Below are 15517 nucleotides of genomic sequence, written 5' to 3'. Positions count from 1 at the left end.
GAAAAGATGAAGTCATGAAGTTTACATACAAGTGGTACTACGTGGAAAGTATCATGCTAAGCGAAATGAGTCAGAAAGAGAGGGACAGACATAGAAAGATTGCATTCATCTGGGGAACATAAAGTAACAAAATAGGAGACTAACACCCAAGAATAGCCGAGATAAGTACCAGGAGGTTCACTCCATGGTTTAGAGGCCAGCCGCACATGCTAGGGGAAAAGGCAGCTCAGATAGAGATAGAGAAGGAAGCACCAAATAAAGGGTGTTGGGAGGATCCTCCCAGGATGGGAGATGCATGCTGAAAGTAGACTATAGACCGAACATGATTGCCACTCAATGCCTTTTTTGCAAACCACAGCACCCAAAAGGAGAGAGAACAAAAGGGAATGCCCTGCCACAGAGGCAGGGTGGGATTAGGGGTGAAGGGGGGGGGTGGGAGGGATACTGTGATCAGTGGTGGTGGAAAATGGGCACTGGTGGAGGGATGGGTACTGGAACACTGTATAATTGAAACCCAAGCACAAAAATTTCTAAGTCTACAACTGTACCTCATGGTGTTTCACTAATAAAAATAAACAAATAAATAAATAAATGAATAGTCTTCTGAAATGCTTCAAAATTGCTCTGCATTCATATGATTTATGAAGTAAAACAATAAAACAAAAGCTTCATCTCCTATTTTCCTACTACTTTTAAATAATTTTAAAAACCTTTTATTTTGGAAAGACGTAAGTACAAGCAGAAGCTCGGGAGACAGCTCGAAGGGCTGAACCAGGGCCCTGACATCAGCCCCCAGTACTGCCATGGCCCCAAGCACAGTCGCAAATGAAACGTGGAGCCAAGAGTAGCGCCTAAGCACCACCAACTGTAGCCCCAAAGGGAAGTTCCGCCCCAAATAGGGGCAACCAAACTTTAGGATTTCATGAATATCAAATTCTAAACCATCAGAATTATTTTTCAGGAAACTCACAATTTTCATTTATTAAAATGCTGATTTTGCAATTAGGATTAGACCAGGATTAGGAGCCCGGTGAACTTTTCATTAAGAATATGACTGAAGGGCTGGGGAAAGAGCTCCAAGGCTGGGGCGCGTGCTCTGCACGCAGAAGGTCAGGCTCAGACCCCAGAACGTGGTCCCCAAAACACTGGGGAAAGAGGAATGACAGGCATGGCCAGGAGTGTGGGTCAGTTTTAGAATGAGGCTCGAGGTTCAATCCCTAACGTCCATGCCTGCCCCCTGCCAAAGGAGATACAGAAAATATCCTAATTTGTGTTTATAGATATAAAGGATATTCTTGCTTTTAGTGGCAAAATACATGATCTTTTCTGGATCCTAATGCTATAAAATGGTAGAGGAGATGAGGGAATTAAGCTTATTGATCCCCTATTCTACACTGGACTCTTTTAAGAATGGTATAGCTTCTGGGTGGAGGGTGGTACTAGGGAGCAAAGTTAGAGCCTCAGGCCAAGTGAGGTAGGTGCTCATACTATGGCTTTCACTTCTCAAAACAATGCACTGAAGCACTGTCCTCCTGTTGTTCATCAATTTGCCGGAGCGGGCCCAGTAACGTCTCCATTGTGAGACTTGTTGTTGCTGTTTTTGGCATATCGAATACACCACGGGGAGCTGGCCAGGCTCTGTCATGCGGGCGGGATACTCTGATTCTTCCAAGAGGGGAGGAGGAATCAAACCCGGGTGGTCCGTGTGCAAGGCAAACGCCCTACCCACTGTGCTGTTGCTCTGTAGCACTGTCATCCCATCGTTCATCGATTTGCTAGAGCAAGCACCAGTAATGTCTCCATTGCGAGACTTGTTACTGTTTTTGGGATATTGAATACGCCACGGGGAGCTTGCCGGGCTCTGCTGTGCTGGAGGGATACTCTTGGTAGCTTGCTGGGCTCTCCGAGAAGGGCGGAGGAATCGAACCTGGGTCAGCCGCGTTGGAAGGCAAACACTCTACCTGCTGTGCTATCCTAGAAAAATTTTTTTTTTGCTTTTTGGGTCACAACTGGCGGTGCACAGGGGTTACTCCTGGCTCATTATGAAAAAACAAAATCTTGAAAATATATATATATATACATATACATATATATATAAGAAACTGTCTGTACTTAAGGTAGGTAAAAGGGAGGTAAAATTTGAGAATATGAAGAGCAAGAGTAGGACCAATGCTTCCATATATATATTCTTTACATATTTAACATTACAACTCATGCCAAGATACCACCTATGCAAAAAAAATTAGGTAAAGGTAAAGGCCCTCCTGTTGATCGTCGATTTGCTCGAGCGGGCCCAGTAACGTCTCCATTGGAGACTTTATTGTTACTGTGTCTGGCATATCAAATACTCTCGGTAGCTTGCCGGGCTCTCCGAGAGGGGCGGAGGAATTGAACTCGGGTCGGCCATGTTGGCCGCTTGTAAGGCGAACGCCCTACCGCTGTGCTATCGCTCCGGCAAAAAAAATTACAAAGCAATAAATAAAACAAACAAAAAATAAAACCACTAACAAACGCAAGACCTTTCAGGGGGAGAGCAAGGCCATTTGGAGAGAAATGTTCTAGATCACCATAACTGACTTATGCAGGTAACCGATTCCAACATTAACCTGACTCTGATCTGTACATACACTTTGCCCGATTGTTTTTTCTCCTGAATTTTATGTATTTTAAACCCCTAAGCGATATGCTGCTGGGCGCATTTTATAGAAATATTTGTTTAGGGGCTGGAAAGATAGCAACAGGGGTAAAGTGTTTGCCTTGCATATAGCCAACCCCAGATGGATTCCCAGTGCTGCATCTAGTCCCCAGAGCACACCCAGGAGTGATTCCTGAGCACAGAGTCAGTAGTAAGTCATGAGCACAGCCAGGCATGGCCAAATCCACCCATCCCCTCCACTCCCACCAAATAAAAAGAAATATTTGTTTAGCTTTATATTTGCACAGAAATATTTGTACAGCTTTACTTCCTGTCATTCTGTTGCATTACCTACTATCCTTCAGAGTTCATTTTCACTCTTGAAATAAAGCCTTTAGAACATCACTCCTGATGGTAAACTCGGTATTTTTCTTGAAATAGAGAAACGGCTTAGTTCATGCTAGTTCTTGAGAATGAGGACAGTTTCTCCAGGAGAGGCTGAGAGTCAGTCCAGCTGGAAGATGTCGATAAGGGAAGTTATCTGGATAAAAGGGAAGCAGGAATGGGCAGGCCAAGAAGGTGAGCTGCTGCATTGTCTCTTTCAGACTGGCAGAGAAGGCTGGAGACGTGGAGGGTCCCCTGCAGGGGCAAGGGTCGGGCCTTCGCAGCCCACCCCAGACTGCTGGCGGAGGTTGTCCTGGAAAGGGCATGGCCGCAGCGAGTGAGCAGGGAAGGCCGGGAGCAGCAAGCCCTTCTCTGCAGATCTCTGCCGTCAGCACCTCAGCCCTCACAGTGATTTCACACAGCGCATATTCCTGGTGGGGTATGTTCTTCTTCCATATTTTAAAGACATGGTTTTACTGTCATCAGGACTGAGCCCAGGGCCTCAGATACACCAGCAGGACCACTGCCCCTGGGCCACCCAGCCACCACCCATTCTTGAATTCTGGGTTTTGTTGTGGTTGAGAACTCTGCTATCATTTCATTGGTTTTGATTTTTTTCTTGTAATTATCTATCCCTTCTCTGGCATGCTTTTAACAGTCTCTTAATTAATTCTCTGAGGGTTACACAGTACCTTCTCAATCTGTGGATCAGCATTTGGCAGTTCTGGAAAATCACAGCTATCATCTTTGGATAATGCATCTCCTACGCTCTCTCACCCTTCCTCCTGGAACTCTGATTATACTATTAGGCCTTCTTTTTCTTTCTTTCATTTCTCGTAACATCATTTTCATATTTTCTTCATCTCTTGCCAATTTCTGAGAAACTTTAATTTCCCCTACAAATACCATTTCCCCCAATTTCTCTTCAAAAAGCAATCTAAATTGCTGTTTTACATTTCCATAATTCACTGTATTTATATTTCAAACACTAGAAGTCTAAAATTTTCAAAGCCCATTATTTCAAGAAATTATAGATCAATAACCTTCTCCTTTTTTTTTCTGATTTTTTGGTTTTTGGGCCACACAGTACTAAGGGCTTACTCCTAGCTCTGTGCTCAGGGATCACTCCTGGCAGGGCTCAGGGTATCAAGTGGGGTTCCAGGGATCCAACCCAGGTTGGCCATGTGCAAGACAAGTGCCCTGCCCCCTGTACTACTGCTCCGGCCCCACTATTGTATAATTTCTACACATATGACACTTTATTTTTGAGGGGGACCCCCAAGTGATACTCAGGAGGCCTGAGGCCCCTCCAGATGAATCCCAGACAGCCTACCCATTAATTTAATTCAGGGGCCTAAAGATGCAGTGCTGCCTGGGCCCTGCCATGCCAGCGTTTCTCGGGGCATCTTGCAGTGCTTGGGCACCTTCAGGGCTGCGTATGGCAGTGCTTGCAGGATCATGTGCTTCAACCAGGGTCGACCTCATGCCAGGCATGCAATCACCCCAGCACCATCTTTCCAGCCCCACACTTATCTCCTCTAGCTGTGCACACCTGACCGTGCTGATCCCTGTAGGTTTGAGAGATTCGGCTGCCATCACAGCCCAAGACTCCACCTCACAGCGGCCTGCTTTCTCAGCTCATTATACTAGTAGTGACTTGGCTAGCCAACCCGAGGAAGTCCTGCAGAGAGAACTGGCTCCGTGGGTTGCCAGGAGGTACAATTAACCTGTAAACATGTCAGGCTGTGACTCCGACCGAGGCTCTGGTGATCTCAGCTCACCAGGGCCTTCTGGCAATTTTTCTCAACTGCCCAGCTGGCCCGAGTCTCTTGCTACCCACCTGCTCCCACACTCAGGCAACCCTCCACTCCCATCTGCCCGTCAGCCCAGTTCCAATTCATGATTTTTCAGGTGATGGACTCTTTGGAGATCTTTCCTGCACTATGACTCAAACAGGATGTTCTTTCAGGCTGGCGTAGACTTGAACTGCTGACACTCCTGTTTAGATTGTTAAAGTCATTTTCAGTTGACTTCTAGATCCTTGATTGTGTATTAGTACTCTCCTAACAACTTCAAGACAAGGAGCTCTTTCTGTGGCAAAGTTACAAAATAATAGTGAGGTCAGTGACCTTCACAGTCTATAAAGTCTATGACAGAATTTTTTGAGAGTCACAAAAGGAAATGACAGTATTTCATTTTGACATAGGCAGGTGGCTAAAATTCCAGTTTTTTTTCCTTAGATGCTACCAGTTTAATTATCACCCATCACAACCCATTTCTTTCTTTAAAGTAATAGGAGAACTCAAATATGTATATAGCAATCTAAGTGCAAAATGATAATTTTATAATATAAAACTCATGTTTCCCCTTTCCCATAGTAAAATCAATAATCTTGTAACTTAAAAATCGACTTGCCTTATTGAGTTTTTCTGAAGCCATCAATTATTAAAAGAACACATTTTTTCCATCTCATACTTCAATGGTTTACTTAGTACTTAGTTTAATTCTACATTGAATTGTCACATACCACTGTCAGAAAAAGATGTTAGGATAAATATAATGAAGGCAATAGATTTGAATCAACATTACAAGTACTCATATTAATATAAAGGTCTTTGGTAAGGATGCAAAGTAATCAGGTATTCCAGAAGACAGCCCTCTACCCAAACATGCACACATCCTGGTCATCAGTTTACATTATGAAACCTGACCGACCTGCTATGACTTGGCATGTCTTGTCTGGGACAGCATAACTGGGATCTGTTTATGGAACCGAACATCTCAAGCAGGGCTCACGTCTCAGTTCTTGATTCTACCTCTGACAGCAAAAATGTTCTAAGCCATGAATAAATAAAGCAAACCTCAAAGAGAACAAAAAAACCATCGGACCAACAGATGGACAGTTGGAAAGAGAATTTCAAAGAACTGAGTGAAAACTCTCATGATTCTCTTTTCCTTTTTCCTTACTGCGGATGCACTCCTTCCTTGGGAAATAATACCCTTTGATGGCGCTTTTACAATGATCAGGATTTTGTTCCATATCTACCCTTTGGGATTCACAGTCACTGTCACGGTCCTCCTGCTGTTCATCGATTTGCTCAAGCGGGCCCAGTCTCCATCGTGAGACTTGTTACTGTGTTTGGCATATTGAATGCATCACGGGTAGCTTGCCAGGCTTTACCGTACGGGCAAAATACTCTCTGTAGCTTGCTGGGCTCATGTGTCATATTTTAATTGAGGGAAAAATGATAAAAAAATACATTTGGAACTACATTTGGAACTGGGGTTAATGCCTTTGAGGGCTGGAGTATCTCGTTAACTGATGCCTCTCCAGCACTTACTGGTAAAAGCAGTACCCAGATGACAAATACGTAATAAATGGTTGCTGAAATAATGAACGGGCTTTAAAAAGAGAATAAGTAAACTGTGTTTTACAAAAGAACAGTTTCTAAAGTCATTTAGTATTAGACCTGTGAGTAACCTGAATGATTACTCAATCCAATTCCCTAATCTTAAACACTAATAATAAATACAATGAAATCCAATAATAAATACAAACACATAACTTAAATATTGCTGGGACTGGCTCTCCAACTCCCCATACTGTGTTTTTGTTGCTGCTGATGTTTTTTAAAAATGAGGGACACACTGATAGAAAGATTGTAGGTTTTGTAATCAGGAAGGCAATTTGAATCCCTTGCTCTGATATCCAGCTCTAACACCTGCTACGGGAATTTGGATAGTTGCATAATTATGAGACTCAGTTCCTCATTTGGGAAACTGAGCATGACCTAACTGAGTTATTACCAGAACTGAAATATATAATATAATTTTCTGTGTACAGGGCTTGGTGCATAGAGCATAATAACTAGACGCTTCTGTGATGATTAAACTATGCTGCTTCTATTTTATTATTCCCATAAACTACTAAAATTATTTCCTTAAGTTGGCGTCATGATGCCTTCAAGACTAATGGAAATAAGATTTACTGGCACATCTTTATTACAGTGACAGAATATGGTGTGCAGTAAAAGGATACAGAATAGTGCTTACTGTACACCAGGGACAGGCAAACCTAAATCTGCACACCACATCTGCTTTAATAAATAAAACTTGCAGGATCACTGCATTTGTTCACATCCAGTGAACTGCTTGCTATTTTTGCATTATATCAGTTTGGTTGAGTGGTTGCAACAGAAACCAGAGGGCCAGCAAAGCCCAAGAATTTAGCATGTCATGCCCTGCTATAGATTGTGGTGGGATATTGAATTATTTTTCCTGAAAATGTACAAACCATGTTTACATCAAATATATCTGCAGTTCAGACCCAAACAGAACTTGTGGCTTGAGGTATTCTTTTTAACAAAGATCAGAAAAAATGCAACTTTTACATTCAAATATAGCTATCCAAAAGTGCCATTAGTGGTATTTTACAATCAGTATATAAATGTATTGATAGTTATCTATAAATTTATTTTTATATGGGGGAAGGTTGGGGCCCCACCTGGAGGTGCTTAGGACTTATTCCTGGCTCTGTGCTCAGGGGCTGATATGTATGCCAAGGAACGAATCAGGGCTGACTGCATGCAAGACATATAAACCATCTCTCTGCTGCTTTTAAAATATTCCTTATATATAAAAACATGGGCTGGAGTAATAGCACAGCAGGTAAGGCGTTTGCCTTGCACGCGTCCGACCCGGCTGACCAGAGAGTATCTCGCTTGCACAGCAAAGCCTGGCAAGCGCCCCGAGATTCGATATGCCAAACACAGTAACTACAAGTCTCACAATGTTACTGGGGCCGCTCGAGCAAATCGATGAACAACGGGAGAACAGTGCTACAGTGCTACCTATAAGAAAATAAATATTTTTTAACTGAAACCCAAGCACAAAAATTTGTAAGTCTACAACTGTACCTCATGGTGTTTCACTAAAAAAACTTTTTTAAAGTATTTTTTAATTTATGCAATATTTTTCTATTAGGAATATTTCAGGGAATTTTAAGTATTTTCTATTACAAATTTTGAGAAAAATTTTGAGAAATTCTGAGAAAAATGACAGATTTTGAGAAAAAATTAATTTGATACAAAGAAATTACAGCAGGTTTAAAAAAAGAGATCAGTAGCAGCATATATTTATAAAAAATTATTCACCACTAACAGTGGAAGCATGAAACATACTAATTTCCCTCATGGTTCTTTCATAAACAAAGCTGATTCCTTTTGGAATTGCCTGATAAAGGGAATTCCATTCTTATTAGAAAATGAAGCTAAAATCATAGTAAGTTAAATTTGACATTATTCTGCTATTTTTCTGAATCAGAACTAAATAAACAACAGATGGTTGCCTTGTCTGGCTTAAAGAATACAACTAATTTCATAAAAAGAATCCTTAAAAAGAACTCTACAAGTAGCTCAAATTCACACTTGATAGTTCTAGCCATACTGCTTTTACTACTGTAAGCTACTGAAACCTCAAGACATACAAGAATGAATCAGATACATTGGTACCAACAGAAGTTAATATTGAAACTTTCTTTTTAAGAGGTTTAAATTTATTGTCTCATTTAATTCTCACAGTTACCAGTGAGGTAGATATTAGTATGCTTAACACTATTCCTTGCATTTTATATAAGGAAACAGGCTGAGAATGAGAGTCAGGACATAAACCCAGCTGTCAGACTTTAAAGCCAGATTTTTAAACAAAATGCTACATTCAAAGTTTTTTTTTCTGAAATATTAACAAATGCTGAGCCTTGAAACTCATAAAATTCTTGACATCTCTGAGAGGGTATCAAATAGACAATAGCTTGTTCTGTTTGGGGCCACAGCTGGTATTCACTCCAGTCCATTCCAGCCCTTTGAGTTGTCCCTCCAGCTCAGAGCTGCTTTCCCCAAAGACCCTCCCTCCCCACGTGTGTCTGTTCTGTTTTGGGGGCCACAGCTGGTGGTACTCAGGGGACTATATGTGGTACCCACGATCAAACCAGGAGCAGGCAAGGGCCCTACCTCTTGTACTACCTTTCGGGGCCCCTAAAATTAATTTTAAAGAAGGAAAAACAACAAAATTACCTGGAAAATTACTAGGTATATCCTTTAAATAACACATAATATAGAAATATACTCATGAAACAAATTTCACTTATTATCACTCATTCTAATTATTATCATTCTAACAACTCTGACTCTAGCATATAATCAATTTTGAATTAAGGAATTAAGTATTACTTGAGGTATTGTTAAACACACATTTTAAAAAAAGTGTTTGTCAAAAAGTATCTCGGCACTTTCTTCAAGTACACACGAAGTATTTTAAAATACCTTATACCAGTCTATTTTTCTTCATGTTATGAACGAACTTTAAATATACACAAATTACATTAAATCCAATTGATATTTTGAACTTAGTATTTTGAACTCATAATCAACAAATTAAAAACCTTATTTTTCAGGTACTCGAAAACCTCACATTATGTGAATGACTACAAAATCACCTTACTGGTTCTTTAAGAAAATAAATATATTCAAATATTGTGTTTGTCAGGTCACCTGACGAGGCCACTCCAAAGGCCATCAGTAACACACTTACAGTCCTTCCCCTGGGAAGCTGGGAGAGAGCTCCAAAGGCTGGAACCTATGCTTTGCATATGGGAGGTCTGGGTTTGATTCCTGACACTGTCAAAATTGAGCCGAGTACCTGAGCTAGGAGCATCCTTTAGCACCACCACCTATGATCTTGTTTTTGGATCAGAGAGAAAGCTCAATGGGCTGGAACAATACCTTACATGAAGGAGACCAGGGTTCAAGTCCTGGCACTGCATGGTCCCCTGGGCAATGCCAGGTACAACTATAGCCACAGAGCCGGAAGTTGCCCTTGAGCACTGCTAGGTGTCACTTACAAACAGAACAAAATAGAAAAAAAAAACCTCCTGGGCTCGATGTTCCATCCCCCAACACTGCACCGCCAGAAGTGATGCTCAAGCACTAAGTCCAGAACAATCCCTGAACACCACCAGGTGGGGCCAAACAAATGAGGTTCTTGTGGAGCAGGGAGACTGCTCTAGGAGACTGCTCAACGCGCTGCCAACCACAAACGAAAAATATTTTAGAATTCTCATTATGGGTTACCCACAGAGCATGCTGGTGAATCAATCTCTTTAACGGGCTTTCTGAGGATGGAGCCCAGGGCTCCTACAGGCGGAAATGCACTCTGGTCCTTACTGCTACCTTCCGGGCCTAAACCAAATACTCTCTTTGGCATGCTCAGTGATAGCAAATCTTGCTCTTCAGCTACATATGGGAATCTTCCAACAGGAATTTAACCTCTCAGGCATTCATTCACAAGACTGTGTAGCACTATTCTAAAGTAAAATTCTGAATGAAAACTTGTATTAAAATTGTAGTAAAAAGTCATAAAATGGAGCAAATATGTGATTTCCTGTATCTGAGGCACCCAAAATAGTGCAATTCCTTAGGATTCCCAGCAGAATGATGGCTACCAGGGGCTAGAGAAAGGGAGGAGGAAAAGTTACTGATTGACAGGCATAGTTTCTTGGGAAGATGGAAGTTCCTAGAGAGAGAGAGATGGTGCTGAGTTAAACAACAATGTAAATGTACTTAATGGCAAGGAACTATGCACTTAAAGGTGGTTAACGTGGTAAAATTTATCTTACCTCTTATAAAGAGTATTTTACCACAATTCCAAAAAATCCAGTCCTAGAACTTGTCACTAAGATAAAGTCTGGATGGGCTACATTTTGCTGACCCCTGAGCTAACACAACTCTCTAAGTCACATTATTTCTTCCTGCTTCAACTTCCTCCCTTTGGAGTGGCAAGACAGAAGGCTACTTAGTTATCAGTAAGATGGAAGACTGTACCCTAGGGCTGTTGTAGTTATTATCAATAGAGAGAAGACTTTACCCACAATAAAGTTCACACATATAACAGTTGTTTCTAGCATTTTATCTTTTCTGAACACACCAGGTTTAAATGAACTACTACTGAAGTAAGAGGCAAAGGGAGAGTAGAAGGTACTGAATGTGATTCCCGTGGAGGATAAAGTTCCGATCATACTTCACTTCCTTCCAGACAGCTCCTGAACCATTATGTGGAGGAAAAAAGGTCCAAATTGATTCTAGAAGAAATACACACACTGTACCTTTGTTTGTAGGGACCACATCCTCCAGTGCTGGGGGTCAGGGGGCAAAGCAGGTGCCAGGGAAGGACTCAGAACCTGGAACATCTCAGCATATTCTCTACTACAGGAACTATTTCCATGGCAATCAGTATTTTAAAATATATACATAGAATCTGAGTATTTTACTCCGTGCAGTGTTATCATTTAAAAAATGCCCCCTTCCGTTTCGCTCCGCCCTTCACGCCCTACCGAGGCCACCAGTTGCCCCCCACGAGCGGCTCTCCAGCACGGCCACGACTCCAGAACACAGAAACCAATTTCTTAACTATCTGACTTTCAGTAGAAATACTTCCAGGGTCAATAGGTAAAATAGCAGAAATCCAAAACCAACATATAATTCTTGAACCCAGCTGTATAAAGCAAATCACTTCACAATGCTTTTTCAGCATGTCTGATTTGGGGGGGGGGGGGGGAAACTCTAAATAATAGTGGTGAATCTTTTATTGAAACAATCTAATCAAAGCAGATAGAGTGTTAACTAGAATTCATCTGCCTCACAGGGACGGGGAGGGGTGGGGGGTGGGGTTTTATTGGGGTTCTTCATGGGAAAAAATAAGTATTGGTAAAGGGAAATGTGTTTGATATTTGCATGACTGAGACATATACCTGAAAGCTTTGTAACCTTTCCCACAGTGATTCAATAAATAAAAAAAAAAAAAAAAAAAAAATGCCCCCTTCTATCAGGTTGCAGAAAAAAATTTTTTTTTTTTGCTTTTTAGGTCACACCTGGCAATGCACAGGGGTTACTCCTGGCTCTGCACTCAGGAGTTACTCCTGGCAGTGCTCAGGGGACCATATGGGATGCTGGGAATTGAACCTGGGTCGGCCGCGTGCAAGGCAAACGCCCTACCCGCTGTGCTATCTCTCCAGCCCCTGCAGAAAAATTTTTATAAGAAAAAAAAAAAGTTCAGAGATGCTCTAAGTTGAACTACTTAAAGAAAAAAATTAAACTGCATAGAGCCATACATGAGAAACAGAACTAGTGATCATCTTGGCTAATAATGGATTAGGTGGTTAAATTTTAAATGACTACTGCCCAAGCTTTGACAATGCATCAAGCTTTCCATTCGAGAATCTAGAAACGGGAGCTGCAGGAATAGTAGAGTAAGGCACTTGCATGCAGGATAGAGCCATCCACAGTATTCCATATGGCCCCCAGGAGAGATCCAGGAGTAAGCCCTGAGCAAAGCCGGGTATCGACCAAACTACACCCACAAAAGTTTTTTTCTAAGAATCTAGGTAAGATAATTCTAAAGAAAAGCAGTTGGAGAAAAATAAGAAAAGAACTGAACTAAAAAGATTCAAGCACAAATGGTCAAGCACAACAGATCAAGGGAAAACATAACATACCCCGCAAACCCAAATAGAAAACAGTAACACAATTTTTGTAATTGAGTGATCTTAAGTAAAAATATTTTTTAAAAGTTTGATGAATTAAAAATTAATTACCAAAACTGTCTGAAGAAGAAATGAGACCGCTCCCAAAACCTACGCACTATTCACAAAAATTAAGTTGTCCTTTAAAAATCACCCTAGTGTAGTACTGGAGAAAAAGTACCGGGTTTAAGATGCTTGTCTTGGATGCCCCTGGCATGTTTGCAGGGTTGTACAAATCACACACTCGCACAAACATGGTTGGGTGCACCCCCGAAGGCCTCCAGGCAGTACCAACATGGCCCAGGTAGACCCTGGCCCTAGAGGGTACCCGGAGCATGGCATCCTCGAACCCTAGCACTGACTCATGCTAATCACTGGGAGGAGCACTTGGGATTCTAGAGTACTGCTTGTGAGCCCCGCCCCCCCCCCAAAAAACCCACAAAACACAAACAAGTCTTAGTGTCTTACACTACTTCCCTCTCCTTATTTCAGAGATGTTAAGTAAGACAGAGGTTTTACAGGAGGCTATACTAACATTTTCAGATTCGACAGTCCATGTTTATTGGAAAAGCCAAAGCCAGTTAAGAGATATGCCAGTTTATAGAAATGCATTCTATCAGTTTTGCAAAATCATTATAAACAATTTTTATTCTGACCACCAGGAAATCCCACACACAAAAAGAGTGCCATTGTATCATCTGGTAAAGTGTTTCTTCCTTTCAAGTACGCAGAACGCTAAATAATCAAGAAGCAATTTAACTAAATTGCTTCGAAAGGCCATAACTTACACATAAAAAAGTCATATTCTGCAAAAGAAAAAAATATTTATAAAAACATGTGTATGACTATCTCCCAATCCTCCATATTTTTGCTCATTTTCTTTGCTTTAAAGCTTTAACATACCAGTTAAAGATTCATCCTGAGTATGGAAGGGGAAAAAAATTCAATCACAATTAGGTCTTTAGAGCAATATGCCTTCTTCCACTATTACACACAATGTGAAATTTAGGAGGTTTCCCTTACCTGATATGGACATGGAATGTGATATTCTCTGCAGCGTTCCTGTATCCATGTTGTCTCCCAGATGCCACGGTAAGCTTGCTCATAAAAGTAGCATCCGATTACAACCAAGAGTGGTACGAGATAAAGAATGCTGAAAACACCGATTCGGATCATAAACTTCACCAATTTATCTTGGTTCTCCTTTTCTAATGGAATTTCAATTCGAACTCTGTTTAGGGATATAATGCCGGCTAAGAGGAGAGAGACCCCAACTACCACATAGAGGCAGAGGGGGGCAAGAACAAAATATCTCAATGCATCAACATCGTAGAGGCCAACAAAACACACGCCACTGATATTGTCACCTTCAATTTTATTCATCGCTAAAAGGATGATAGTTAGAGTTCCAGGGATGCCCCATGCACTGGCGTGAAACAGCAAGGCTTTCTTCTCAATTGCTTCACTGCCCCACTTTGGCACAGCTGCCAAGAACCAGGTGATGGTAAGAATGACCCACCAAACACTGCCAGCCATAGTAAAAAAATAGAGTACCATAAAAAGCATGGTACAGGCTTTATTATGAGATCCTTGTGTCACTGTGGAAGCTTTATATTGTGCAGGGCTAGATGCATTGCAGGCTACTCGGTCCTCAAGCAAAAACCCAATGAAGAAAATCAACGAAACCATCATGTAGCAGACGGCATAAAATATAATTGGTCTTTCTGGATAACGGAATCTTGTGACATCAATCAAAAAAGTCAGAAAAGTAAACAAGGTGGCAGAAAGGCAAATGATTGAAATCAATCCTATGAAATAGCGAGCAAATGAAAGTTCTTCTCTCCTGAAGTACATATTCGGACAAGGAGGCGAACAATCACGCACGTGCAAAAAAGAATAACCAAGATCAGGATCAATTTTCAACTCTCGGGGACACCAAAAACCATAGTCCCTTTGCACTGCCACTGGGGCCCCTTCTGTAGGGTCTCCAGCTAAATTCAGATCCACGAGTCGAGGATACGGCTCATCACAATCTGGGAACCTACAAAATATAAGAGGAAAATCATCTTTATTGCTAGGAAGTCTACTGATATCTTTGAGTTTCCAAACTTAGAGCGCTTTCCCCTGTTTATTCTTATGTCTTTGACACATGATAATAATAATTAGGAATAAAGTGAATAGCTTGTGGGCCCTATAATTGGGCCTTTCATAACTGAAAAAAAATAAGTGAAAAGCTTTTATACTTAATTTTGTTTTGGCTTCACAAATAGTAGTCTTGGCTTGTTCTCCAAGCCCATATTCCTCCTTGAACAGTATCTCACTTGCCATTCTCGATGTTTCTTTGTTGCCTTTTTCCACTCTAGAGAAGCCTGTGTTTTCTCTTCAACAAGAACTTCTCTCTTTTCTCCCTCTTTACATGTTCCTAAATAAGTTTCATTAAAAACTATCTTGCTTCACAGGGACTGGAGCGATACCACAGCAAGTAGAGCGTTTGCCTTGCACGCAGCCGACCCGGGTTCAATTCCCAGCATCCCATATGATCCCCCGAGCACCGCCAGGAGTAACTCCTGAGCGCAGAGCCAGGAATAACTCCTGAGCATCGCCGGGTGTGACCCAAAAAGAAAAAAAAAACTATCTTCCTTCACACATTCACACACACAGAAAAAAGTAGTCCTTTCAAAAATATTTAATCACAGTCATTAATAATTGACAGTGTACACAGAAACTATTTAGGAGAATTTTAAAGTAAAAATAAATATATACATAATAAAATATACTATTTGTGTACTCCAACAGAATCATAACTAAAAGCTTTTTTCTAAACTTTAACAATATGGTTCTCAATTTATCTAGACTCAAGTAGAATTTATTTAACACAAGCACTAAAACATCTTTCCTAGGGCTGGGGAGATGGCACAAGGGGC

At 41.2% G+C, this 15517-nt stretch overlaps 1 protein-coding gene across 2 annotated transcripts in view; it reads right to left on the bottom strand.

Moving 5' to 3' along the window:
- Window positions 1–15517, bottom strand: part of FZD3 (frizzled class receptor 3) — a 71423-nt gene that overhangs the window by 22938 nt on the left and 32968 nt on the right. For both annotated transcript variants that reach the window (XM_056113932.1, XM_056113931.1), the window contains exon 4: window positions 13617–14634. In XM_056113932.1, coding sequence (XP_055969907.1) covers window positions 13617–14634 — 1018 coding nt within the window. The remainder of the gene's footprint in view (window positions 1–13616; window positions 14635–15517) is intronic.

Source organism: Sorex fumeus, unplaced genomic scaffold, assembly GCF_029834395.1.
Source record: "Sorex fumeus unplaced genomic scaffold, SorFum_2.1 ptg000024l, whole genome shotgun sequence".
NCBI classification, from domain to species: Eukaryota; Metazoa; Chordata; class Mammalia; order Eulipotyphla; family Soricidae; genus Sorex; species Sorex fumeus.
Note: the sequence above shows the minus strand (reverse complement) of the source record. Positions and strands in the feature narration are given on the sequence as shown.